The 26,622-nt window shown below is 38.9% G+C and overlaps 1 protein-coding gene and 1 long non-coding RNA gene across 11 annotated transcripts in view; one reads left to right on the top strand and one right to left on the bottom strand.

The window, feature by feature from the left end:
* LOC126915084 (serine/threonine-protein kinase tricornered) overlaps window positions 1-26,622 on the bottom strand; it is a 43,756-nt gene that overhangs the window by 16,352 nt on the left and 782 nt on the right. For 2 of the 10 annotated variants that reach the window (XM_050719459.1, XM_050719454.1), the window contains exon 2: window positions 23,808-23,941. In XM_050719459.1, the coding sequence (XP_050575416.1) occupies window positions 23,808-23,886 (79 nt within the window). In that variant the 5' untranslated portion in view covers window positions 23,887-23,941. Of the gene's footprint in view, window positions 1-682; window positions 785-3,261; window positions 3,308-3,621; window positions 3,915-3,981; window positions 4,208-4,324; window positions 5,515-5,542; window positions 5,653-15,787; window positions 18,104-23,807; window positions 23,942-24,162; window positions 24,246-26,622 lie in introns of those variants that run through there. The other 8 variants (XM_050719456.1, XM_050719457.1, XM_050719453.1 and 5 more) reach the window with 8 other exon arrangements.
* On the top strand, window positions 784-2,097 carry LOC126915176 (uncharacterized). Its single transcript, XR_007710053.1, has 2 exons — window positions 784-1,168; window positions 1,349-2,097. It is a non-coding gene; the product is annotated as an uncharacterized LOC126915176 (long non-coding RNA).

Genomic DNA, 26,622 nt, shown 5'->3' with positions numbered 1-26,622 from the left:
GATTTTCACTTTTTTTAAATATTTACCGTACATACGAATCATTTCAGAAACGTTCTAAAATGTATCGTTGATTCACATTTTTAACGTAGCGATTTTTCGTATTTAATTTTAGGCATCATCGACGTTACTAAAACTTAACTTATATTTTCCTATGGAGAAAACAGATTGATTTTCGAACACATTATGGAAAATAACCTGTGAAACACGTGTGGGCCCTGGTCCGAGGTCAAGCGTGAATCATCTTTCGTGATTCAACGAGTAAAATGAAAAATTATTGATAATCGCCATCACGTGGAACCAATTAATTTTAATAACGATTTATACAAGGTTATATAACATTACCAGCGCATTAACTGCATGTTAACCACGGCGAAAACACTTTCTCCTTTAATTCCAGAGTTATTCTTTTTTTTCAACATGTTTTTTAGATTAATTTGAATGAACGCAAAGAGAACGAGGGAAAAGATCAACGAGAGGAAGATTTTATCTCTTAATTTCATCGAAATCGTGTTAAAATAACGCGATGTTATAGTATGTGTCGTAATTCTTGTTCTTAATCGCAACATTCTCCAAGAAGTCCTTCGATCGGAGTTTCCAACTTTTTTCGATAAATTTGTCGGAATAATAAATACAGAGGCAATATAACGAAGAAATTATACGTTCCTTCGACGATTTCTCTTACCGTATAATCGAAGAACAAGATTCCGACACTGGTAAATTTCCTAAATTTTGTAATTTACCGGCCATTCTCCCGGTCCAAATTTACACGAATAACGATACTAACCTGAAACATAAAGAAAGATTATACGTAATGATAACTTTATTTACGTATATATGTATGTGTATATACATATGTGTGCATATCGGCGTATTAAATCGGTACAAAATTAAAATTTGATATATCGAGTTTATTGCAGCGTGTCCCGAGTTTTCCTCGATTCTTTTTTCACATACTCATAGAGTCAGACGCACAAATATAGACGCACAAAAAGGAAAGTGGCAGACGTTAGAAAATGAGAAGTTAGATGGATAGACAACGAAGGAAGCGTTACATAGCGAGAGGAAGCGTTTTGGCTACCGCTAGCTTGTCCTATATTTCCGATATGAATATATTATAAGAAGGAGCATATTGTTATTTCGTCAGACCATTCTTTCACAGTGTCAATTCGTGAGTGTGATCAATTTTGACAGTTTTAAAGATACGTCATCGGACAATAAGTGCGGACAATAATAATGATTTACGATCGTAATCGTTGTTTAAAGAATTGAAAACGACGTTGAACTTTGTCTTATTTATCGATAGAAAAGTTTCCTCGTACGGTAAAATTCTCTTTTCTCTATTCGGTAGCTGTGTTGCCACGGTAACAGCCTAGATTCGAGAGGTTGGGAGATGCGAACCCACAGAGCAGAGACAAAGGGTAGCGCGTGCGCTCATTCGTTGGTCCGCCTACATATTTGTACATCTACACGCTTGTGTACGTACACGGATACTGGTAAAATCTGTCCAGAAGAAGAACAGAAGAGAAAGAAGAAGAGAACTATTGTCGCTCGATCGTGTCCTTTTGTTACATATTTCCGGTAGCAGGGCTTATAACGGACGTAAACAATCCATTGAAATATACGGCAATGTTCCCGTCTTTGTACGCGCGTATAGCCGACGAATTCCGATTTAACAAAGTCGACGAACACTCGACCAATTTCCTTTCCCTGAAAACATACTTGTCGCGCGACTATTCATTTTCAATTTGCGTTCGGCTAATAATTTCCGCGTTCTCGTATCGGATCGCTTTTCCAACATTTGCTGCCTATTGCGATCAATGAAAACTAGGTCACGCTTTTCCTCGTATCAAGAAGACAGGTAAAGTCAAACGAGGCCATTCGTCCCCGTAATCACACACCAACGATCTTGCTAACGTTTTACTTTAAATAGCCAACATTGATAAATTTGAACGACCGCTTGCATATTTATCGCACAATCGACGCGATATATTCGCAACAGATGTTACTTTAAACTTTAGAGACTTTGGAAAATATATTACGGCGCATATCGTGCTTAACGTAAAGAGAATTCAAAGTTCAAAGATCGTACTATGTGTGTTACCTTGCGCAAAATATTGTAACCTCGCTGATCGTGCAACGTTTCTCCAAGTATTACTTGTATATCGTTCAACGGATAGAAAGTTTGATTACTTGATAAAATACCGTAAAACAAGAACTAGTCGGTTTCGCGTCAGTTAACGCCGATTCTTCTAGATACATATTTTTGTAGATTTTGCAAACGTATTTTCTCGAAAAGCATTCGAAAAGTGCACGTAGGAATTTCGAGAAATTATCGGAAGATTAGTGAAAGGCGACTATTGTAAGATTTCGAAAGAAGATTTCACTTTTAATTCTACATTACGTACGATACGAGACGAGAAGAGGCGAGAATAAACTAAAGAACGGAAAGGGTACTTGATATCGTCTAATATAAATAAAATACGAGTACAATCGTAACACTACCTAACCTAAATGATAAATATGAAATATTCGAAATTTTGTTAATTTCTACTTCTTTCTTTACCGTTCTCGCATTTTGAATACTTAACCTTGAAACTGATATACTTATTGATATTTTCACTGATGCTTGACCAACGAAAAAAGTGGGATTATCGCAGGAATTTCACGCGTGACCCGACCTTGTCCTAAATTTCATTCCTCCAGAGCCTTTCGAGAATTCAGCAAACCAGCTCCCTCTAGCTAGGGCAATGTTTTTCAAACTGCAGGATGTGACTCATTGGAAGGTTGTAAAATCGATACAGTAGTTTATATAATACACACGCGCGAGCGCGCGCGCGCACTACAATAAAATTATTATCTGCCTATAATACGGCAAAGAACGAACGATCGAAGAAAATATCACGAAATAAAATTGATTAGAAAATCATGAATCGTACGTAAGAGATATTTCGTTTGAAAGATTATCGATATTTACTTTGTACTATTTAAAGAATTTCGTTGATACGAAATCCTGATTACGGGGAAAACAATTTGAAATTAGGAAAGATCCGAATATAAGTACGGTAGCAAGCTCGAAGGAATGATATCGAAAACGATATTTTCATTGATAGGTTGACAAATAAGAAACTAAATTTCCAACGATTTTAATTGATTCGGCCGTATGCATATGACACGCGTAGAACGTAGAAGCGCGACATTAGGTATACCATTTGAGTAGATTAGCAAGCAACGGATAGCTGCAGCGATGGAAAGTGAAAGTACCTCCGTCTAGCGACCAACGTTTCGTTTCCATGTTCTTTATTCGACCTGGTATCATACAACGTATCTTTGTATTATACGTAATAATATCGTTATGCGAAACACTTGCTCGGTTAAAGCAGACGATTTAGCAAGAGGTAACGACGAACAGTTACAAACAGTTTAACTCGTATGACTAACGATTTTTAGAATTTACTGTAGTTCGTACCGTTAAAAACCGATTATTAAAAGCCGTTATCGAAGACACGCAGCAAAGCTATAGGTAACGCGCATATTTTCAAACACGGCACGATAACCGTTAAAAATATCGGACTCGTTACGCATAGGATAATGATATGATTCATACTCGCTCGTTAAACTGACCCGAAAGATAAGACTTGGCACAGGTAATGTAGCTGCACATTTGTCCTATCTTCGTCCACACAGTCTTGAACAATTCCGAATTGTACATTGATAATTGGTAACAAATCGTAGGTCCCTTCTCGATCGTTTCACTTGGTCAACGTTTCCCGCGATTCAAACATTCGCAACCTTTCGAGCGTACCGTGTCGCCTCGCACAACACCTGATCCTTTACTTGGCGATATTTGTTCTTTTCGACTGCATAATTTCTTTCTAGCAACAGTTGTGTAAGATCGTTACCTGACTTACGTAACGTTTACGCGTTATCGAGGAAAGCCTGTGCCTCCGTAACGCAAAAACGTCGACTAGAAATCAAACCTACCGAGGGTCAGATATCGACAAATTCCTCTTTTTCTTTAATTTCAATGAATAAAAGCCCGATAAACGTGCGTCGACGATGTAATTGTAACGTAGACAATGGTAAATCTCAATCGACTTTATCGAGAGATGGTCGGTTGAGTTACCGAACGACGTTAAAAGAAAGCGCTAACGTTGCAGATCTTGCTCGAAGAACGTTGTAACGATACTTGTAACGTTGTAGTCGATTCCTATAAATAAGTAATTATTATCCTTGACTCTTTATTAGCTTCTGCTCATCGACACGACCTTCGCACCCGCGATTGATTACGTCACAGAAAATGTACGATCGCGCACACGATACTTACGTACTTCCCTTTACCAACACCAACGTGTTTATTTGCGCGTTCCGTTCAATCTTTCCATCCGCAAACGTGGAAGAGAAAGAAAGGTAAAGACGAGTCGCATCGTACGGTAGACTATGTCAGTTGTATCTCTATTCATCAAGTTACGTCAATTTCTTACGCGCGAGAGATTGAAAGAAGAACGTCTTTTTACGAGGTGTAATGATTTAACTAGATATGCGAGTACACGGATACGTATATCGAAGTTAAGGAAATCCTTTTTCTCGCAACTTGTTCGTATTCGCGTTAACCGTTCGCTTGAAACGAGCTTTACGCAGATATAGGCATCGTAGCGCAAACTAAAAACCACTATTTCCGTATCCGTCAAGGTTTCGTTGTTAAAGATAAAAGCTAAACCAACGGAAACTTCCTGCTTCGATGCAATATCGATAATCGGCAGCTAATTCGAACGTTATCGAACAAGCCAAAATTATCGTTGTTCAACCTTAGCGGCACGATAATATTTCTCGCAAATATGCATAGATTAGCAGCGAAAATGTTAAAATACCAATTCTTGCAGCCAATTCTTTTAACGCTTGTTCGACGTTGAATATTTATATATACGTTATACTAAACATTTCGTCGTTGATTAGCATCTATTACGAAGTACTATTCATCGCGCAAGTAGCTTATTTCTTTTTGTGAAAAAATTCAATAACAACGACGTAGTTACAGCCGATCAGCTGATTTCGTAACAAATATTTGCCGCTTGAAAGAGGCTCGATCGTCGATCACTTTGTTCCTTCGATTACGCGTATAAATTTTGGCAGTGTCGCTCGTCTTTTCCTTCTTATCGAAAGCCATTTAAAAATTCTACAACAAACTGTCGTATAAATGTTCACTTTTACACACGAGTCGTAAATTCTTAAATCTATAAATAAAGTTTTCCGTCGAAAATCTCAGGATAATCGTGAGATCGAATTTATAACGGGAAGAGTAACGTCGCGGAGTTACTTCGCAAAAAAAGATTCGCTCGAGAAGAAAAATTTGGTCACGATAGTACAAGTAACGAAAATGATCGAGCATCGAGAAGAAAGCAAAAGCGCAGAGCTGTGTGTCAGTGACACGCGGACGCGAACACGACGGCGACGCCGCGGCGAAACGATCCAGGGAATCGAAAGAGACGCTGCGAGTCAACTGCGTGACGCGATACGCTTTCGGAAAGAGGTGCACGAAACCCACCGGAATCGAACAGGAATACTCGAATCGAATATTCGAACGACTGGAGCGCACGTACGCGAACGTAACTTGGTGACCGTCTAACCGAGTGACTGAACGATCGACTAACCGTGGTCGAACGAACGCGATCGGACACAAGCGAGTCCGAGTGGATGATACGATGAAAATAGGGGGACTCGATGTGTGCCCACACTGCCCAAGTGCCCACTATGCCCACTTGTGTCCACGCGTCAACGTATGCTCACGCACGTTTCTTGCGTATTCGCAGAACGTGCATCGACACTCCAATTAGTTAGATATTCGTTTCACGTTCGAGAGTGTTCCAAATTAAAATCATAAGCATTTTCGCGCCCACCTCTCGCGAACATTCGGTGAATAGGTCATCGATTATCGTTTATCGAGCCACCGTTTACGATTACGCTACTTCGATAACGGAACTATAACGTTATCAAAATTTAAGTTGCAAATTTGACAAACAGCTCGACCAAATACCGACAAATGTTACCGTTATTTTTGCCAACACGACGCGAACAATAGCTCGTGAATCGCGTAATCGTGTCTCTTATAAACATCGTTACATTATGTACGTTATTTGCATGTACGTTATACGTGTAAATGGATAATAACGTATACACGTAAGTCGATACGGCATGGAATCGTATTAATCGTATCAACGATTAGTTTATGGAAAAAGCGACGAAACGAAGACGACGTTGGAGCGTAGCGAGGTACCGCAGTAGAGAATCAAAAGTTACCGGTTGTTTCGCGGCCCCAATTGTTGCTCCGGTGACGGTAGTTTTACCAGTGACGTCATCGGCGTGAAGGTGTCCGCGGTCCTCGGTTAACTGTACTTTGGATCAAAACTCGAGCGGGATTCGTACGATCGAGCGTAAAGCTGTTATAAAATCGAATAAACGTACGATCGAACGAACACGAAAACGCAACCAATCGTCGGATCTGTCAAAGCAACGATGCTTCGTTTCAAAATTATTTTTTTTTTTTTTTTTTTTTGAGATTTAACAAACGTTTGTATAAAGTAGAATTTGGAGGACACGACCTACCAAAAATACACTAGCGTCTCTCTTATCCTAACTAACAAGGAGACGAAAGAGACCGTTCGGATAATAAAACAATCGATCATATAAAGTTTCGTTTATTCAAATACAGGTTAAGGTTAATTGATAAGTTCTTTAAATATTTATGAACTCCATATTTGTTTGCAAGTACGTAATTGCATAGAGTTATTCTTTTTGTGCTTCGAATTATCGAAGCCTTTTTTCGAATACCATATTTGCTACGGTACAAGAAGGCACCTTTTCATTAGCACTTTCGTTTGCTCTTACCATTTGTATAAAATCGTCGTTATTATCGTCTTTATCGCAACGAAACTGCTACCATCGGTACATTTAAATTCTTTTTTCCACCGTTGCCAGCATCGTAGGAATCTACGTTCTTTGGATAATTTTCAATATCGTGTTTTTGTTTTTTCGTGTCTGTGATCGTGGCTTTTCCAGCACTATGTATTTCCGTTAATTCTAGTGCATTTACGCCACTTTCCAGTTCTTCAATTACGTCGTATTTTGTTTCGGTAGTTAGAACGCCGTTACTTTCGTACTAAATTCTTCTAATTAGAATTCTCTCGACCGAATAAACGAAAGAATACATTGTGCACGAACATTAATAAAATATGTACATATTTGAAACGGAAAAAGGCATCTATCGCCGGGAAATATCACGTACGGACGATAGAAGCGCTGGGATTTTTAAATATTTGAACAGGAGAGGTCTATACCGTATACGTTTTACGCGATGTACAGCAATTGTAATTTGAAATCCTGAAATTTGAAATATCGATTCAGAAGTGATTTTTGCAGCTTGAGATTCAAGGTGATTCTATAAAACGCGCACGACCCTGAGTGCAGCTACGCCAATTGATGTCGACGCTTAATATTTTAATTTACAACCTCGCTATATCATTTCCACCGACTATTCCTATGCTATTCGTACGCGGTATTCCACGTTTCATCGAACGTTTCTTTTAAACGTGAAAGCATATTCACAATTAGACCGTTCGCGTCGACAGACGGATGACAAACTAGACGTATAACTCGTTTTAGTACGATCGATCGAGTAAAGTGCGAGCCTGCTTCGCAAACGATCGAACGCGCATCGTAATACATAATCGTTAGGTTGCTCGCTCGCATCCTACTTTTATCCGTTATTTGCTCTCGTTTCATAGTATCCCATTCGAATAACAAATATCCGTTTATTTCTCTCTTCTTTTTTATCGTATATTTATCGTGATACTAATAACGCTCGAAGAGAGGAGCAACGGCTGTACGTACGTGATTATCGAGAAACGATATTAAAAACCACAATAACGTACAGTCGAATAAACGTACATGATCGATAGCGCGGACTTTGAAAGAACGTTACTTTAAACGAAATTTCAAGCAAACGTAACACGTAGCAGAGTACACGCGGTATCTAGTATGAAGTACGATCAAATTGGACATGCTTTAGCAGGTTTGAAGAACTTTTGCCAAAGTCATAGCATTGGTTTTTGGCTATGGTTCCGAATTCCTTGGCTTAATTTTAGTTAACGCGCGCGCGTGTCAAGGACACGATATTATAAAGTACCCTAAACAGTCATATTATGTCATTTATCCATTCTTACGCTATAGTTTAAGCTATAGAATGATATCTTGTACGAGAGAAAACGTAGAAACGAACGTACAGAGTTGTTACAAAAGCTGACTTGCTCGCAATGTTTCTTTTCTTCTCACAAAGTAATTACTCGGAGAATGTTACGTTACTGCCTTTTCACGGGGCAACTTCAAGAAAGTCATGGAAAACGCATTAACTTCCTGAAATGCGTAGTATACCTATACTTGGATACGGAGTTGTGCGAAATTGGCACCTTTAAATGCGAATTTTTACAAAAGAAAAAAAAACAAACGGGATTCGTTCATTCAATAGCGAACGAACGGAAATTCTGAGTGGACAAACGTGGACGAATCGTGGACAAAAGAATACTGTTCGTCTTTTGTCAAAATTCGCATCGGAGAGTGGCAACTTTGCCTGACTTGGATACCGGATAAGTACTCGACCGATTACTATAGATATTTTTAATTACGCTTATGGTTCGACAGTTACAATCTTGCGCCATACTCGTTGCCTTCGTCGCAACGTTTTCTCGATTTTCATTCTACATATCGGATAAAATAAAGTATACAAAGTATCGTAATTGTCATACGTACAATAAAAATATTCGACCTCATATCGCTAATAGATCGATAACGAATAAATAAAGTATTTGTAGGATTACTTGCGAGAATGTAACGAGAGTATACAATCTCTGTCGCAACATCGACTGTTATACGCTAAGTACGTGTAACAGGAACGCGCAGCAAGGGGTGAATAGGTAAAACAGCGAGCAAGGCGAAAGGAGCAACGCTAACTAAGTGGCAACGCAATCGACTGCATTTTAACCGGCAAGAGAATTTAAGACTCGTTGCGAAATATATTACATATAACGCGAGAAGCCTTGAAGTTTCCGCGTCGTTAATTCAGAGTAGAAGTGAGAACAGAACAGAGAGAATCGAATGAGAAATAGAAAGCTATCCACCCAACTGAGAACACTCGTTTTTAAAGCATATGCGTCAAGTGTTCATCGATTTTTAATTTAAATCATCGCCAATGATTCTGATATTTTTACGATGTTCGCACAACATTGTGATTAACAAAGTGTTTTCGTGTTACCCTTATCGACACTAGAGCGAATAGATAACGATGAAAACAAGTAGTTCTCGTGATATGCACGACGATTGATCGTACCCATGTACATACTGCCGGATAACGCCAAGTACATATTTCGCGTTTCGTTCCATCCCGCTCTATCTTATATCTTTATGCGTATTTAATATCAAAATCCAAATCTAATATCTGAAAATTGAAAATACTTGTTCGCAATATTTTTAAATATCCATCATATCACTTTCGATGCTTTGACAATCTCGATATAAGAGACGAGTTAAATTATGTTATTACGATTGTCTACGGCTGAATCTGATCCCATCTCCAGTACGCGTGACTTTTTGACAACAGTCAGCTCTTGGTAAAATGGTAATGCCGTTTAAACGTCGATGCGTATCGCATAGAATTTCATCTCTAGTATAGAATGACGAATTGTTCGGGATAATTGTTCGGTGAGATTGCGGACACGCTGTTTGTTTTTCCCGTACAATATCCCAGTAACGAAATATTTGTTTTGCGTTCTATCGACCATATTGAGTTTTTCATATTCCATGGTTGCTCGAGTTTCGAGGAAGAAAAAACTGTGCCACGAGATCGATGTCGACCCAAAAATTTGCCTCCAATCTATTACTCGTGCGCGAGTGAACAAAGAATGCGTGGAACAAGCAATTTTGCAAAGTTACAAAACCGACAGATTAGGCAAGCTTGATCGCGTTTCCATTCGACGACCGAGCCTCCTCTGAGATTATAAAACGACGCAACGATAAACGAATCGCGTAGAAATTTAATTTTCCAACGAAATTTATCAAGAGCCGTGAACTGATGCTGTGCCACTTGACGAGGCGATAGAGCGATTTGCGCCATCGTGATACATCGTACAAATAAATGCTCGTAATTAGAAATACGATTATAACGACATTTAAAAATGGAATATCATTCGATAAGCAGTTGCTTTTAGCGACAACCTATACGCATTAACGAATCCTGTTCATCCCAATCGCCAAAATAACAAGATTTTAAAATCTTATTCGCTAACGGATACGTTCCGTAAATAAGAACGAGAAAGTATAAAACATAATTTCGTGCGAGCGATGCGAACACTGCTGTACACGCATGACAATGGTTGCTTTGTTCGCGAACGAACGCTTGGGCGTACACGTGTAGCAGATACATCGTCCATGTACATTGTACTTACATATATCCCCGTCCATAAGTATCCGAATATTTACGGATTTATATCTTATGAACGAGAGCGTATGTGTGATATATGCCCAACGGGTCAAATAATCATCGACTTTGCTTGTAAGATTATACGTATATATATTGTTTTTGCGTGACACCAATTCCCAAAGAAGAAAAAGCATGTTATATCTACCGTTACATCGAAGAGGATAAACCGCAGGAAGAAAATCAAGCCAAAATAGTGCAAATGGAAAGGGATCGTGTAAACGCTGTTATTTCTCAGATGTCGACGATCAAAAGCTTGAACGATATTTTCACCGATTAATTAGAAAATATTAAAGATGTATAGTCGGTTGAGCCGACCATCCGGACACCTTTATAATCGACGACTAGGCGGCGAAAATGGTCGATAGATCAGCCTTAAATTTTTAATATTTTTTTTTATCTTTTCAATTTTTTCAATTTTAATATTTCTTAATACGTAGTAGTATACTTAGTTATAGCTATATATTTGTACGTAACATAATTGTTACATAGAAAGTTCAAAATAATAATTGGTATTTATTGAAATGAACGAAGTAAGCATTCAGCGACTAGAAACTCAAGTCGTTATTTCTTAATTCCATCGTAACAAAAATTGCTCAAGTCGAAGAAACAAGATGTAATAAAATAAATATGACAATGTTAAAAAAATTTCTCTTTGGTTTCGTAATATTAAACAAACATAGAGACGCGTTTTATAGTGGTGTATGTATGTGGATATGGTATAGAACTGGAAATCTCGAAATTATTAAATTCATTAATTTTTCCCGAGAACTTTGTTCCTCTATTTAACGACTCTATTTCAAATTTCGAAATACCGTTACACGCGAGCGTGCTTTGAAACTTAACCGTACTTTCAATTTCTTGACACATCGAAATTCGTGAAAGAAATCACGCGGCATTTTCGAATATGACGAGACGCGATAAATCAAATACTAATTTTTATTACGTGAAATCATATTATACGTTATATCGCGCGATTAAACACGCCAAATTGTACGATGAGATATGTTTCCATTCAATGAAGTATATCGTCTTGGTTGCTCTTAATAAAATCGAGAAAAAGAATACCTTGAGAAAAGTACGATGTACCTTCAAAACGAAGATAGACGTGAGAATGTTCGTGTTCGCGTAGAAAAACAATTTAAAACAGGTGACACACTCGACGGTATTCTTGCTCGAGCACCTATGTGTATGTAACCTCCTTGAGAGATTACAAGCCAATGACCTCGTATCTGATAGCGTATTGCGTGACAACGAGTATTCGACGCAGACGAACGTTTCTTCGCGGAAGAAAACGTTCTTTCCTTTTCACCCGCTGTTAAAACGAAACCTTTTACGAAAACTTGATCATCGATTTTGACTATCGTTAAACTAAAATAAACTAGCGAGATATGTACGTTATATGTACATATAAAGAAGACGATTTTATGGTAATTATTTAGAAAACCGACGCGTTCTCGATTTCTTCTCGAAACTAAGACAGTCCGGCGGTAACGTATATAGAAAGGAGTCGTTCAAAACGTTGATTTCTACGACATATTGAAAAAACATGGAAATCAAGAACGCCTAGCTCGTTAATAATTACCAACGTTATCACGATTTTGCGTTGCTTTGAGTAACATGTAAATCATAGACGATATGTATCTCGTACGATGCGCGACAATAAGCATTTGTAAGGAAAAATTGGCGTCCCTTTGATGTAAACTTTGCAAAAACTAATACTCGTGGCTTATGAATTTCCCGGAAGCAAGCATTGTCTTGCTACGAAGAGAAACCGATCGTGATTCGAATCCCAACTTCCACTTTTGCTCGCAACGTTGCCAGGTGATACATCATACATACTCGGTTTCACCCACGCGCAAACAAGCTAAGAATTACACAACGCGTAAACGCGACATCGTTGAAAAATCTCTTCTAGGCTTTCTCGTATAAACCGACTATGGTAACGAATCTCGTATAGAATATGTAACATTACGTCGAGTATCCTAAGTTACGATTCAATTACGAATTAAGATAAAGCACGGTACAGAAGGTTCTTAATTGCTCGGCAAGTTTGAGAAAATTGATCGATAGATGGATGTTTATCGATTTATCGATTGATACTTCGTGCAATGTGATTAAAAACGGTAAGATGCTCAAACGATGTATGTATCGCGAGGCTGCAGATGAAGAAGACGGTAATGTCGTAAGTTTCTAGCAGAGACGTTGGTTCGATGTTTTGTTTCTTCGTTAACCGAAAAGATCGCGTTTCTCAAAAACGGTTATTACCTTCACTACCGTGATCGATAGACTTTCCTTGGAATATCTTAGACTAATTCATAGACCAAGATTATGAGCTTCGGATTATAATATTCGGTCATTGAATTAAACGTCACCGATCGCGAGAAAAGAATAATACATACGTATAAAGAATCTGAAACTTGAAAATAAGTTTTAAATTTACGACGAGTCTTGAATAAGTCGCTGACACCGATTTATAAATAGATAAAAATAAAAAACTGAAAGAAAATGTGATATAAATTAAAGAATTATTAACCGACGTTTAATCGGAAATAGCGGATGTCCATAGATATCGATAAACATCTAACGGGTCGATCGAAATACGTAAATAAATAGATATAAAACATTACCAGTAAATAAGATGTAACAATCAAGACGATTATAAATGGCAATCTTACGTAACTTGTTTTTCGCTTATTAGTCTAATTAGAAACTCGGACTATGGTACGACTCCGTTATCGTTCGACATCGTCGTTCCTTATCCATAACTCGTTCTAGATTCGAAATTTATTTGCATTAATAATTTTCGTTGTGTACTTGACGAATATGTTAGAAGGCGCGTATCACGAATTTTACGATTTTTGCGTCTTTGAACGCGATATTTCTTAAACAGCGAAAAACAATCGAGCAACACCTGACAGAACCGTACTGCTTATTCGCTTCCTGTTAATTGTGCATGATTATAAAGAGAAAGGACATAACAGAGAACGCGGTTATTACGAATTCTACGACATGCCGTTGCCAGCAACGATCGCGACCTGGTTTGCACACCAAGTCTAATGTTTATTTATCAAGTTTACTGTTCGTCCTCTTTCCGGCCTAGTTATCGTGTCGTGCCACGTTTGCCGGGGAGTTTGAATCTCAAGAATAATCTTCTTTTGTTCGCGAAACACTCGTTATTTTAGGCAGCGTTATGCACGTTTGTTTCGAGGAAACGTCGTCACGGTTAAATTCGACGATACATCTACTCTATGCAATCGATTAATACGCATAGCTCGACAATTTGAATTACAAATTTGTACAAAGATCGAGATGCTCGTCTGACTCTAATACGAATTTCGTTTAATTTAGTTCAGTTTCCAACAACGATCAATCGGAACGGATAAAAACGAGTTTGAGACGAACGAAGGAGATGCGACGTTCTTCGAGTAAACACTGCGCAAACACAGCGAGGGTGCTTCTCTTACGTATAAGAGAAAAACGCTGTGGAAACGTATAGACTGTTGAAAGATCGTGGAAACAATGGAAGCCCCGTTAATACGATTCTGCGTTCGTCATGGTAGCTCGAGTACGTTGCACCAAATACTCGACGCATCGTTAAATACCAGGAACTTGACACTGATCGTTGCAGAGATTCTACGTATACTTGGCATAAATGTATGGTTGAAAAAAGTTATTTTATTCGACGCCGATCAACTAATTCAAACTGATAACAAAAGACGTTAATTAATGAAATCGATTCACCAAGTTGGCTGCTCCTTTTCCAATCTCTAATATTATTGTAAACATCGTAACGCTTTCGTTACTGTTAATCGATTAAATTACTTCCTGAAATATAGTTTCGGACGATGTACAACACGAGCATCGTGCTGAAAGTAATGCCCGTTTTGAAGTAACAACGATACGAGCGTAGTTTTATTATATACAATTAAATATTTTCCAACACAACTACGACCCGTATTCCAACACTTGTCACGACGCGAGACGAATTTCTGTATACCTTCGACGAACACTTCCTTTCCCGCCAACACTTATTCGTCCAGAAACTCTTTCAATTTTGCAAAAACGATGGTAATCTGAATCGTTGGATCGTTTGATGCGCTGATGATCACTCGTAATGAATTCTCAGACACGTTTCTTGAGGTCTTTCGTAATGACATCGGAACACTTACGATCACATACAGTTTCTCCACGCGTATTGAACTCCCGCACCCGTCGTCTTACGAATAATTCAAATATAACCTTATTACCGTAAACTGCCGTAATTCGACGATTCAAAAGGTGAATTGCTTCCGAACGAGCGTATTAAGTATTGAGAAAACGTAAATCGTTATCGGCGGGATTTTCAATTTGCATCGCCATTTTAAACGTATCGAACTATGACAACTCTAGTTAAGTACTTATAGATGAAATTTGTACTTTAAATAGGAATATCGAGCGACCTTCCACATGCACGTTTCATCCTTTTATACGGCGACTTTTATGCGTAAACGGGTATCACTTTCCGAGCGATGAACAAAGAAAATTCGCGTGGTCCTTCCTTAAACAAAGATCGAGAGTTACGAGTCGTAAGAAATCACAGTTAATGGAAATGCTTTTGTATTAATAATCGTACATATACGATTCCTATTCAATTATCTGCTACCGTCGTGAAGTGTACATTTGCTTGGTAAGTAGGATCTTTTTATTAATGGCCACTGCCGTGTGTACGGAACACCTGCGATGACTAACAGTACCACGCAGCTAACTATAATAAGACGCGAGTATACTCAAACACTTACGTTATTACGCAGTAACATCGATCTTGCTCTTTACGAGTAGGTACTCGTACGTACGAACGCGGCTCGTCTGATTGCAGTGGAATCGAACTAACTGTTGTTCCACGCAAACCGATATCGATGTGCAAAAGTCTAGAATTTTTAATAAAAAATATCATTTGCCGATGGTATTTCAGTCGTCGAGTTATTCACGTTGAATTCACCCTTTCGAGAAATTGACGATACCGATCCTCGACCAGTTCGTCTCTTTTACACCGTTTTACAATTGTTTACCTTTACACGATTATACCTTGAACGAATGAAATAGAAAGTAGGAACAAGGAGGCACGAATAGAACGAACGCGCGTCATTCGACGAGATACGTACGATAATATACCGAGAGAATAGGAAATATGAAAACTAAATTGCAAATTGCAAACTTCGTTACGAGTTTCTTAATTGGTCGACGCGATAGAAAAGAAAGGTTGACAATCACTTTCGAATTTACCTGATTTTCCGATTGGTGGTTGACCAAGTCTGCTAAACCACCTGAGAAACCTTCTAGCGGTGGTGGCAGCAGGTGGTCTACATCCTTCGAGTATAACAACTCCATTATTGTTGTTGTTGTTGGAAGTTGGACGTTCGGACGGAGATGCTCTGCTGTACGGCGACATCCAAGCTGTGGTAGTACTTTGGATAGTGGTACCTTTGACGGTAGTAATGGAACTGGTTATTTTAGCCGGGTGCGGGACCCAATCTTCCGAAGCGACGGGCATTTGTCTCGTCCTCTCGTCGGACGAGCGAAACACAATCCCGCAGAATGGAAAAGTCATTCAAGGTTTTACACCCTTCCGCGAAGATAAGATTATTTAGGAAACTCGAGCAAATTTCCTATATCGTTTCGGAGTACGTGGCATAGGCGTATCGACGATAAGTTCGGCAACGTACGATCACGAAATTCGATGTACACTTTTTGTTTTTCCTATTTTTTTCTTACTTCCGTAATTCATAACCAACCGGCCGATTCCGATGTTCGACGTTTCCTTTAAACTCGGCCAGCGAGTTTTTTCTCACGACTCGCCAGGAAGAGAACGTACAAGTATAGGTACATATTTTCTTGTGCGCGCGCGTACCTCAAGTTTCGCGGTCGTCGCTTCCAACTTTATCTATGTTGCTCGGATGTTTGCTTTAGCAGCTAACAGTCACGTGCTTCCCCTTAACTTGTTGCACATACCTCGACGACTCTTTCTGTATTCTAAATGCGCCCTTGCTCGTCCGATCGATCCAAAGTCATGGCTGTTCTTTCGCTGATCTTCCCTGCTGTTCGATGCAGTCGATTACCGTCCAACGACAAACGGAATTCGTATCTTCGTTGAATTTTCTTATTTTTTCTGCAAACGTAATACGGAGAATACGGAGGAATAGAAAGGACAAATCACGTCGGATTAACTAGTTCTTTGTAAATTCTTCCGACGTCTCCCGCGTAATATGTACGTTTCCTTAAAATTCTTATCAAAACGAACGACCTATTTCGCATTTATTTGGTACGTTATAAGGTACTTAGTTTTCATTGCAGCCTTTCTCAGTAATACTATGCTACCGCGGAATGGTAGTATCCAGGTAAATTATGCAGATAGGAAAAATAGTCTACGCGTATTTAAAATCGAACGCTCGATCGATCGAAGCAACGACTTTTGTTCCCGATCCAGCAACGCTTTCCGAAGATCCTCGATCTTCCCCGCGCATCGAAAAGATAGAAGAAATACACGGCACGAATTTGTCCTTAAGTAGGATTATCGCACTTTGTCCTACTTCGCTCGATCCAATCTAGTCTCGATTAACGGTTTCTCGCGGACCTACGTAAGAATCTTTTCGTAGAAATCGAACGAGCAAAGTTTTCTACGATCGCGGCATCACAGTCTTCCAAGTAAGTATAGGGAAAAGGATGGCATTCCTGAATATTTCTTGTCCCTCCAAAGCGTAAACTCTTGGAGACTACACTGTCGGCAAAGCGTTTAGAGGTCGAGGTTGATCTCTCGCACTGGTGAATGTTGCTCGGTCGGTCACGTAGTTGCCGCATTATCCGTGTTTCGTTGCGCTATCATCAGCGACTACGTATTACCGTCGTTCTCGTCTTCGACGTCGTCGTCGACGCATACGGTTCATTCGATTCCGATAAACTAACTTGCCGCCACTCCTATTCTTTCCTTCTTTACTTGCAACGAGCAATATTCCTTTCGATTCCCTCCTAGAGCTATATACGGAACGTAGAGCAAGAGAAACGAGTACACGAATAAACGAATGTCGTTCGATCGGTAGGATGCGTTCCGGCAAAAACTTACACGATACACGCACTACTTTTCACTTGGAAATACACAGGCGATCGAAGTTTGCGCACAACAGGTAGAATCGGATCGTCGATCTTGTCGAGTCACGTCCGAAAAACACCATTTAACCCATATTGAGAGACGTCGTGAACGTAGGCCTCGATTGCACAATTTCATTCGGCTGGCGAGAAATTCAACGGAGATAAGGAGAAAAACGTAGAAGCACGGAGAGAACGTTGCCAACGAGTCGATCCTAACCACACGTCTCTCGACCTGACGACAGACTCGAACTGCCACCGACCAACCGACCGACCACGACCACCACTTCTCTCGACGCTGTCTCTGCCAACTTGCTTCTTCGTGCTCCTCTACCACTCCTCTTGTCTACTGCCGGCCTTCTTCCTTCTACCTCCCTCTTATTTTCTTTCTCTTTTCGGTCCGTGTGCGTGTTCGTGTATCCATGCACGCGTATACCTTCACCACGGCATAACACCGCGACACCCGCGTTACCACTACCGGTACACTGTCGCTAACTGCCCCACCACACCGCTACTTTTTCTTCGGTCAACTCCCTCTCGCACTCGCTGCTTCGTAACTGTTTCTTTATCTTCTCTTTCCTCCCTTCTTCGTTACTCGCGTAGCTTCGTTACTCTTACTGCACTTTTGTTAACGAATACAGTTCAGAAATGTCGAAACGAATACAGCTGGAGGTATATTTGCGACAACTTGCCGCTCTCTGGCACAGCAACACGTTGTCGTCGTGTTCCACCGTGCTGACGTTTACGTTGAACGTGTTTCCACATTGCGATACGATAGATGTGACGCGCGTGTGTACACGAGTATACTTACGCGCGTGGACGCGATTCGTAGGAGATCCACGCACGAGTGGACGAACGAAGGTAGATGCGAAAAACATGGAAAATTGGAGTAAAAGGGATAAGCGCGTGATACTCGGCTGATGCAATGTGACTGTCAGACAGAATCACGATCTTCTGTAAGTGTGTAATCTCCGTAACGTGACTTTTCGCGACTCACCCTCAAACTGTTCCCCCTTGTTTACTTCTAGATACATGTATATTCCTCGCGTAATCGTCCACAACGCGCCATAAAATCTATCATACGTGTTTATTCTTAATCGTTCTTTTTATTTAACTCGTCACCAGCGTACGTATTCCACGTATTCTAACGAGCTTATTAAAAGCTTATACCGAATAGCAATGTCCGGCAACTAGAAATATCCAGAGTTCAGGTATTGGAAAATTATCGGACTTGCGGCAAAAATAGCGCTAATGAATTTCAAGATTGGCGCGTTACGCGTTAAAAACCTTTATTTAAAGGCAACTTGGCGAATAATTAGTCTGAAAAAATGCAACGTAACCACCTACGCGATTTCATAAGGGTCTTCCAACGATTTCTTTTTGCGTTCAACAGAACATCGTTTACGTTGAAAATGGAAAGTCGTCTTTATTATTCGGGCGAAGAGCGTAACCGCCCGTTCTAGAGACGAAGTAAAAACAGAAAGCGTGTCCGATCGAGTTCACTGAGACTTCACGCCTCTTTCCTTTCCTCTTTATTCGTTTATATTTTTCGTAAGTTGCAAAAGCTCTTGAACACAATGGCCACGGATATAATTTAAGAGAGGAACTAATTATTTTAATTCTATTTAATTCGTCGCTTCTGCCGAAATCCTAACCGAGAAATATACACAAAAGAGGAGTAAGAAATATTATATAATACACGTTGATTAATGACATTTGAAGCACCTATTAATAGCAATGTAAATGCAGCAAATTTTTCAAATACGTTCAATATTGTAAAACGCTGTACAAACATTCAAAGTAAAAAACCAAAACATTGTATCGTTAAATCGAATATGATTAAAAACATTAACTCTCTTCTGTTTTTCAAGATTATAACGAATGAGTCGACGTTGTTTAATTTATATTATCATTATGCATAATTTTTATTCAGATTTTGTAGTTGCCATTGACTGAAAATATGGTCGAATATGTACCAGTAAAAATATGCAATTATCGTTAAATCGATAGACCGAGTGTATATGTGTGTATTCCGAGATCGGCCATGGAGATCGCTTCGCGTTAATGAAATTAATTTATACGATTTTCTACCAAAAATTCTGAAAGATGTCGATAAACATCTATTATCGAATAGGCATTTACGTTTAAAGAGAGAGGAAAATCTAGATGTCTAGCGCGGATGTTGATTGGCATCGTCAGTCAGGAGGTGCGACAGACACAGAGATCCCAGTAATAAATCGTAAAACGGTTGCCGGTACGGGTACGGTATACTCTGCATAAAAATAGAGGCGCCACCGAGGATTCCGTAATGAGCGTAAGTTATGCAACGCATTAAGGACAGTGCCCTCCGTATGCGGATAACTTCGGGAATTTCCGTTTCTGTACGTACGAGTAAACTTTATCAAGAGGGCGATACTTGTCCTAACGCGTCGCTAATGTATTTTGTTTAGTCTTGTAGTTTCTTTCAAAAACTTTACCTCGTCCGAATTTTACTGCTCTAACTTGAAATCTTTCCACTTCCCTTTGATCGCTCGACACTGGCTAACTTTGAGCAAAGGCAAGGAAAGGAATTATGTATTTATACCGATGAGATCGTCGAACCGTCCGATCCTCCGTATCGTTTGTTCTCGTGGAAAAAAAAAGTAACATATTAAGATTCTGGATTATTTATCACAGGCGCGATACGTAAAAAATTCATTTCATTGCATAAGCGTCCCTACCTTTGTAAGCAGAAATGTCGCAGCGTAATATATCTCAGCGCGAAGATCGTCAGCATAGGGTATATGACTTTTATTCGATTCCCGTGTATCGTGTAACTTGGAAAAATATCTTCGTTGATACTGGCGATCATTAAAATACACACTTGACCTAGAATACCCATAGGTGAAACGAATACAAAGGCGAGGTTACAGAAGGTTCGAACGAAGAGGAGGAAAAACCAGGATGACAAAGAGAAAGACGTTGTTGGCAACGGTTCAAAGCGCAGTTCGACCTAACTAAAATACTGCAGTGCTCCACTACGTGTCGCATACCAGGTGAAAATATTGCGGAACTGCTAGCTTACGAATTAAGAATATATATCGTGTAATCGACGGTATAACACGATTATCATCGTACTTTCTCCGTCAAATCGAATACCAACTCACAAATTTGTCAATTACCCACAACTGTTTGAGGTTAACCGAACTAGTCAGATAACGATCGCCAATTCAAATTTCGGTGACTTAAAAATTTATATCGTCGGGTTCGATCGTATCATACCGTAAAAATAAAGACTTCAAGATTTGAAAATATTTATAAATAGAATATAACTATATTGCCTACTTTAAAGTTTTGGAAATGACGTAGTTACAACAATGCATAGACAGAGGCGGGTAATTTTTATGAAAAAGCTGAATCGGTAGAGCGATCATGTAAATACATCCAAGCAGGATTTCCACTCTAATAACGTTAACACAGTAGTTGGAACGTGCGCGTAGTAACAACAGTAGTAGGAATCAACAATGCTAGACTACGTCAAAGATTTTAGTAATTTTCGTGCAACTAGGCACTACGCGAACAAGCGTACCTTCGTGCTTGCCATTCGAAGGTACCTACGTTACCAACCATTAACCAGCGACAGCGAAAGATCATGCCCGACGGATAATGCTTTTCAAATCTGGTATTTACGATCGAAACATTTGTTTCATCCTTTATTTTATTTCGCAAAATTGAAAAATATGATATTCCGATGGAACGCAAAATTTCAAAGATAAAAAATAATATAACACATGTATAGAAGAGCATGATGGGGAAATTTTTTCCCGCTTCCCTTCTTAAATTCTGTGGATCCTCGAAGAAAATCATGACTCGTCTACGATGGAAACTCCTAGCAATGAAATCATTTCCGCGTATTATAGGGAAGATTTACGGGAAGCTACACACTTTCCTTTTTTACCATAGAAATTGTGAAAACAATAGTCCTTACACAACAAATTATACGTCGCACGGCACAAAGAATACTTGTTTCTTGTGATTGTTTTCACCCTGTCTTCCTTTGAAAGAATACATTACAAGATAAACTTTACAATAGAGAATAATCGCATATACATACATATAATTAAATATACAAAATATATATGCCCGGAATTAAATGGAGTAAAATCTGCTTATAGTAAAGAAAAATAACGACAAAGCAATAAAGTTGGCATCGTTGTATGATGGATTTTTTTTGTCCTTCCAAAGAAGCGTAAACGTAAATATACAACTTTACCTCAACGTTATGAATTTGAACCTTTTTGTATTTAAGCAATCGATATAAACGAAAAGATTTAACCGAAATACCTTCTTTCTTAATGATGTTTGCTTTAATGAAACAGACGCTATGTTAGTGACAGTGTTAATCCGTTCCGGAGATACCGAAAAAGCTTTTTCGTTTAAAGAAAGGAATTATTACGATAATAAAGTAGTGGAAGTGTGTAAGTAAATAAAAATTTGTTCCTAGGTTTTATCGGGCCGAGTGCGTCCAACTTTCTCACGTATCGTATGACCAGCTTGAATTTCGCTAGAAAGATCGCTCGCCCGGATTCGTGAAACAATAGAAATAGAATTTGAAATTGAAACCTGTAGTTAGTAAATCAATTTAGATGATAAATGTCTTTCGTCGCATAAAATTCACATAGCGCATACGTATATACCTACATATATGCCTGAAAATTCTCATGCGTCTGTTCGTGTCGGTTTAGAAACGGTTCTACCAATGTATAGAACATAGCGATCGATGAACGAACCAAGCAGGATGGTCACGCGATACGAAGCAATTTTCAACTGGTTTGTCGAAAAAACGTAGTAGTCTGGTAACGATCATTTTGTTAGTCATGGTTGTAGTGTTCGGCTAAATAACGATAAGAATAATTTACTTATCTACCTACCTTTTCTTCTAGAACACAAGATAAGAAATAGAAAAAACACTATAATAGTCGTATCTTTGATTTAGTTATCCTCGTAGGTACTACCGTTTATCGTATTGAACGGTATACGTATGTGTGTGTACAGAAAAAGATCATAACGAATTACCTTATAATCTTTACAACTTATCTTAATACTTTATAATCACTACAATTTTATAATCTTTACTACGTTTTACAACTTCGATATCGGACGAAAATGATAATAGCCAATGAGAATGCAAACCGTTTGGAATTATAAAAACATCGTAGAAAACATTTTAACACGACATGGAAATCGTTTAGGCGATTGCCGATGAATCATTCTGTTCTGTTCTGACTATTCTGCGTAGAACTTGTATCCATTGTACCGCACCGTCCGTCCGACGTAAAGTAGCGCACACAAAGGCCACAAAGATTACCTTTACGCCCATCTACATATGTACGTAGCTGTTTTCGTAAGAGCCACGAATCCTAAGTAAAAACGATAATACTATTTGGACGTAGCTACGCCGTAAAAGAGGTCTTATTTATTCGAGACTCGTCGACCTTCAAAGCCTTGTTCTTTCAAAAGGCGAGTCGATGCAAGAACACCCGTAAACGTTTGTCTATTGTTGCAAATACGTTGGAATTAAGAAAATAATCGCGATGATTCGAGAAAAGCTTTTTATTTATACGCGAACGATATTTTATAAAGGTGAAACAACGTGTTTCTCTGTATTCAGAGTAACCAAAGCCGAAACCGAAACCGAAACCGAAACGTAGGTTAATAATAGAGAAGAGACAAGGAAAGGATAAAGATCTTTAAATTTAATACGGTGATGGTTGGGTGAGAAATGGCAGCGTACAGTTCTGTCACATCGAGACTTTCCACGGTGCTTCCGTGTTATCATAATTAAACGAATTAATGAGCGCGCGTTTTGCTTCTTAGCTTTGTTTCGACTTAAAAGGCGAGAACATGCAAGATTAACACGAACCGTGGCCAATGTCGATTGCGAATCCGGAAGAAAGATATAAAACTTCTTAAACGTAATTATCCTTCTATCGTTATACTTCTACCAACTTATATCTACGATGCGGTACGATTAAAAAATAATCTGATCGTGCGAATAGCACCGTATTTCGCGAATTTCATTCATACGTACGTTATTATTTGGCATTTATCTATATTTCGGTATATGCGCATAGGCGCGGTAAGTCCTTGTTATTTCCATAAACCTCGCAATTCTGACACGTACCTTCTTGATTGGAGTTGTTAACGTTAGGGTTAGGATGAGAAGTCAAAGAGGACGGTGTCTCATCCTCGGCGACGCCCATCGTTGTTGCTGCCGTTTGCTGATGATGCGTCTCCACTTCTGTAGCCTCTTCGCACCTGCAGAATAAAGACATTCAAAACTTTATCATTCTTCGCATCAGTGCGCTTATCCTACGAGTACTTCCAAATGGTCGCTGTTTATGTACAGCAATTGCAATTTGAATATTAACGATCAAACTACACAAAATCCGTTATTGTTATCCGGTGCGTAAATAAAGTACAATTTTATGGGAAAAAAGTCCAAATCCATTACACGATATGTATTGGCTGATATATACCTTTCCCTTGATCTTTGCACACGAACGAAGAAAAAGCTGGGGAATATTTGCGTCAAGCCTCCACACATATATATATATATGTATATATTCCTCGAAATAGAGCGACATTTCTAAGCAATCGAATTTCCAGCCGAGACAGCATTTTTCACCAATCGCTTTCGTACCTTTGCAAATGGAAAGTGCTTACGTAAAACTTGGTTTTACTTGGAGCGGCAGAGTCAAGGACCCGATGTTAGTTAAACTGTAAAGCGTTACGAGCGCGAATTCGCGTAAACCAACATTTACGTTTAATCGTAGCGTCACGTGTGACTTTAAACTCATTGATATCGAACAACGTAAGGAGGAGAGATGCGCGTAAATGTGTGTTTGTCGTTACTGCGTTGTACGATCCTCTATTTTCGTTACTAATTCCGATATAATCTCAGGTGTTTGATGACAGAACTGTGCATAATAAGAGACTTTGCAAACATCGAGTAAATATTGTCCTCGATCGATACACCCGTGACACGATGTCACATTTAAGTAACCAAGCTCTATCGTGTTAATTTTAGAAAACAATATGTATATAAACGTTGTAACGACACTGATTTAACGTCGAAATGTTAATACGATGCAAATGCATCGAGACTCGTAAAGAGTCGTTGTAAAGTATCGGCTATCGACATTTATCATTTATCTGTCGAGACACGACTTAATTTATCGTCGGCACGATCCTGTTTCAACTTGTATAATTTCTAATTAAAAATATCCATTTCCTTGACATTTTGTTTCTATAGTCTTTTAAGGTAACAATCTCTGATCTTTGTAAAATCGATTTGTAAAATCGAAGAGGATAAAATCGAAAGTCGGATAGATGCAAATAACGGTGTATCGGTTGAAAAGGAAGTTTGTCCTGGAAAACTTTTCGGTCGAAAAGGAAGAGAAAAGGAAGTTCGAGTGCTAACGATCGTATCGTATCATGTACTGTCTAATAACGTATTCGTACGATGAGACAAATTTGCGCTAAAAAAAAAAAAAAGAAAAAAAAATGGAAGACGTGGGATTGGTAAGTTGGCACGATATGACGCGTTCAACGAAATAAGAAAGAGAGGAGAATATCGCGATGTCTCTAACGGTATATTGACCTCTGCAATGCCGATCGCCGTAAACACATATTCTATATCTCGCACGTGACTATGTACTTTGTTCGTCGAGTTTTCATGTCGCAAATCGCAATGCTTCTTTCACATCTACAGTATTATTTCGTATATACATACATACGCATTTTCAATATGCAAACGCTGTTTCTCAACGATCCGAAATTCATTTGTAATTTAATACTTTTACACAATTTGTGCACGAGCTGAAAGTTTGGTTGGAATCCCAATCGAAAAAAAGTTGCGCGTTATTTCGTGTACATCGTTGTCTCGACGGGAACCGTACGCCACGGAATTAGCGAAAATTCAATTAGCTACGAACAAATTGAAAAAAGTAGATATGTATATAAGTTGGTTCGCGTGGTAAAGCAACGTTATCGTTTGGTTCGAAAGGCTAGCAGGTTGAACAGAGGCAACCGCGACAAAGATACGTGTTCCCTATGTAGCGAAACAGGCTCTTCTCCGTTGATTCGAGCAAGACTCGCCGGGTCGTTTCTCCTTCGGCCAACGACCGTCTCTCTACGTCTCTACCTTTAGTTTCAGCCGCTCCCTTTACGCGTGCCTCTACGTAAATGTAATACCTTCGAACTAAATCCGTACGTTTAAATCGCACATCCCTTCGGAATGGCGAGCATCGCTCCGAAACTAGCGATGTCGCTTCAAAAAATTCTCCTTGAAAATATATCGTATCAGAAATATTTTAATAGTATTCGATATCGAATTCATACAGTGATACGAATAGAATGAAAACTGACTGGTATATGCGATAATCTAGATGACACCTTAATTTCTATATGACAACAACGACAACTTGTTTATATTTAGTAAGAATAGTAGTAGGGCATAGTAAGAATGTTTATATCGTAAAATAGATCAACAAGAATGAAATTCCTTTCACTAAAATAATTTTACGATCAATGAGATTTTATCAAAGTAACAGAAAGGCGGATTAACATTTTTGCAATACATTCTCTGCAACGTAAAAATGGTATGAAAATGAATACGTTCAAATATGGAAATTATGAAGAAGATATGGAAAGGGTTGTTCATCTTACAGATAACGAGGTTTGTGTGTTATAGCGTAGCTTTTGTAAAAAATAAAAAAAAGAAAAAAATAAAACAAGAAACGTCTATTGGCAATCGAATGTATTTTTAGCAATGGTACAGACGATTGAAAAATGAAGGTTGATAAAATAAAATTTGAAGCCGAAACGACGAGAATGACGTTTCCGTGGAAGAACGAGATCAAGGAACGAGAAGTCGCGGAGTTTTTGAAAAGACAAGACCGGTTTTTCACTAGCGTTCCTATCACGGTATATATACA

Source organism: Bombus affinis, chromosome 4 (genome assembly GCF_024516045.1).
Source record: "Bombus affinis isolate iyBomAffi1 chromosome 4, iyBomAffi1.2, whole genome shotgun sequence".
Taxonomy (NCBI): Eukaryota; Metazoa; Arthropoda; class Insecta; order Hymenoptera; family Apidae; genus Bombus; species Bombus affinis.
The sequence above is the reverse complement of the archived record's forward strand: the minus strand, read 5'-3'. Positions and strand labels throughout refer to the sequence as shown.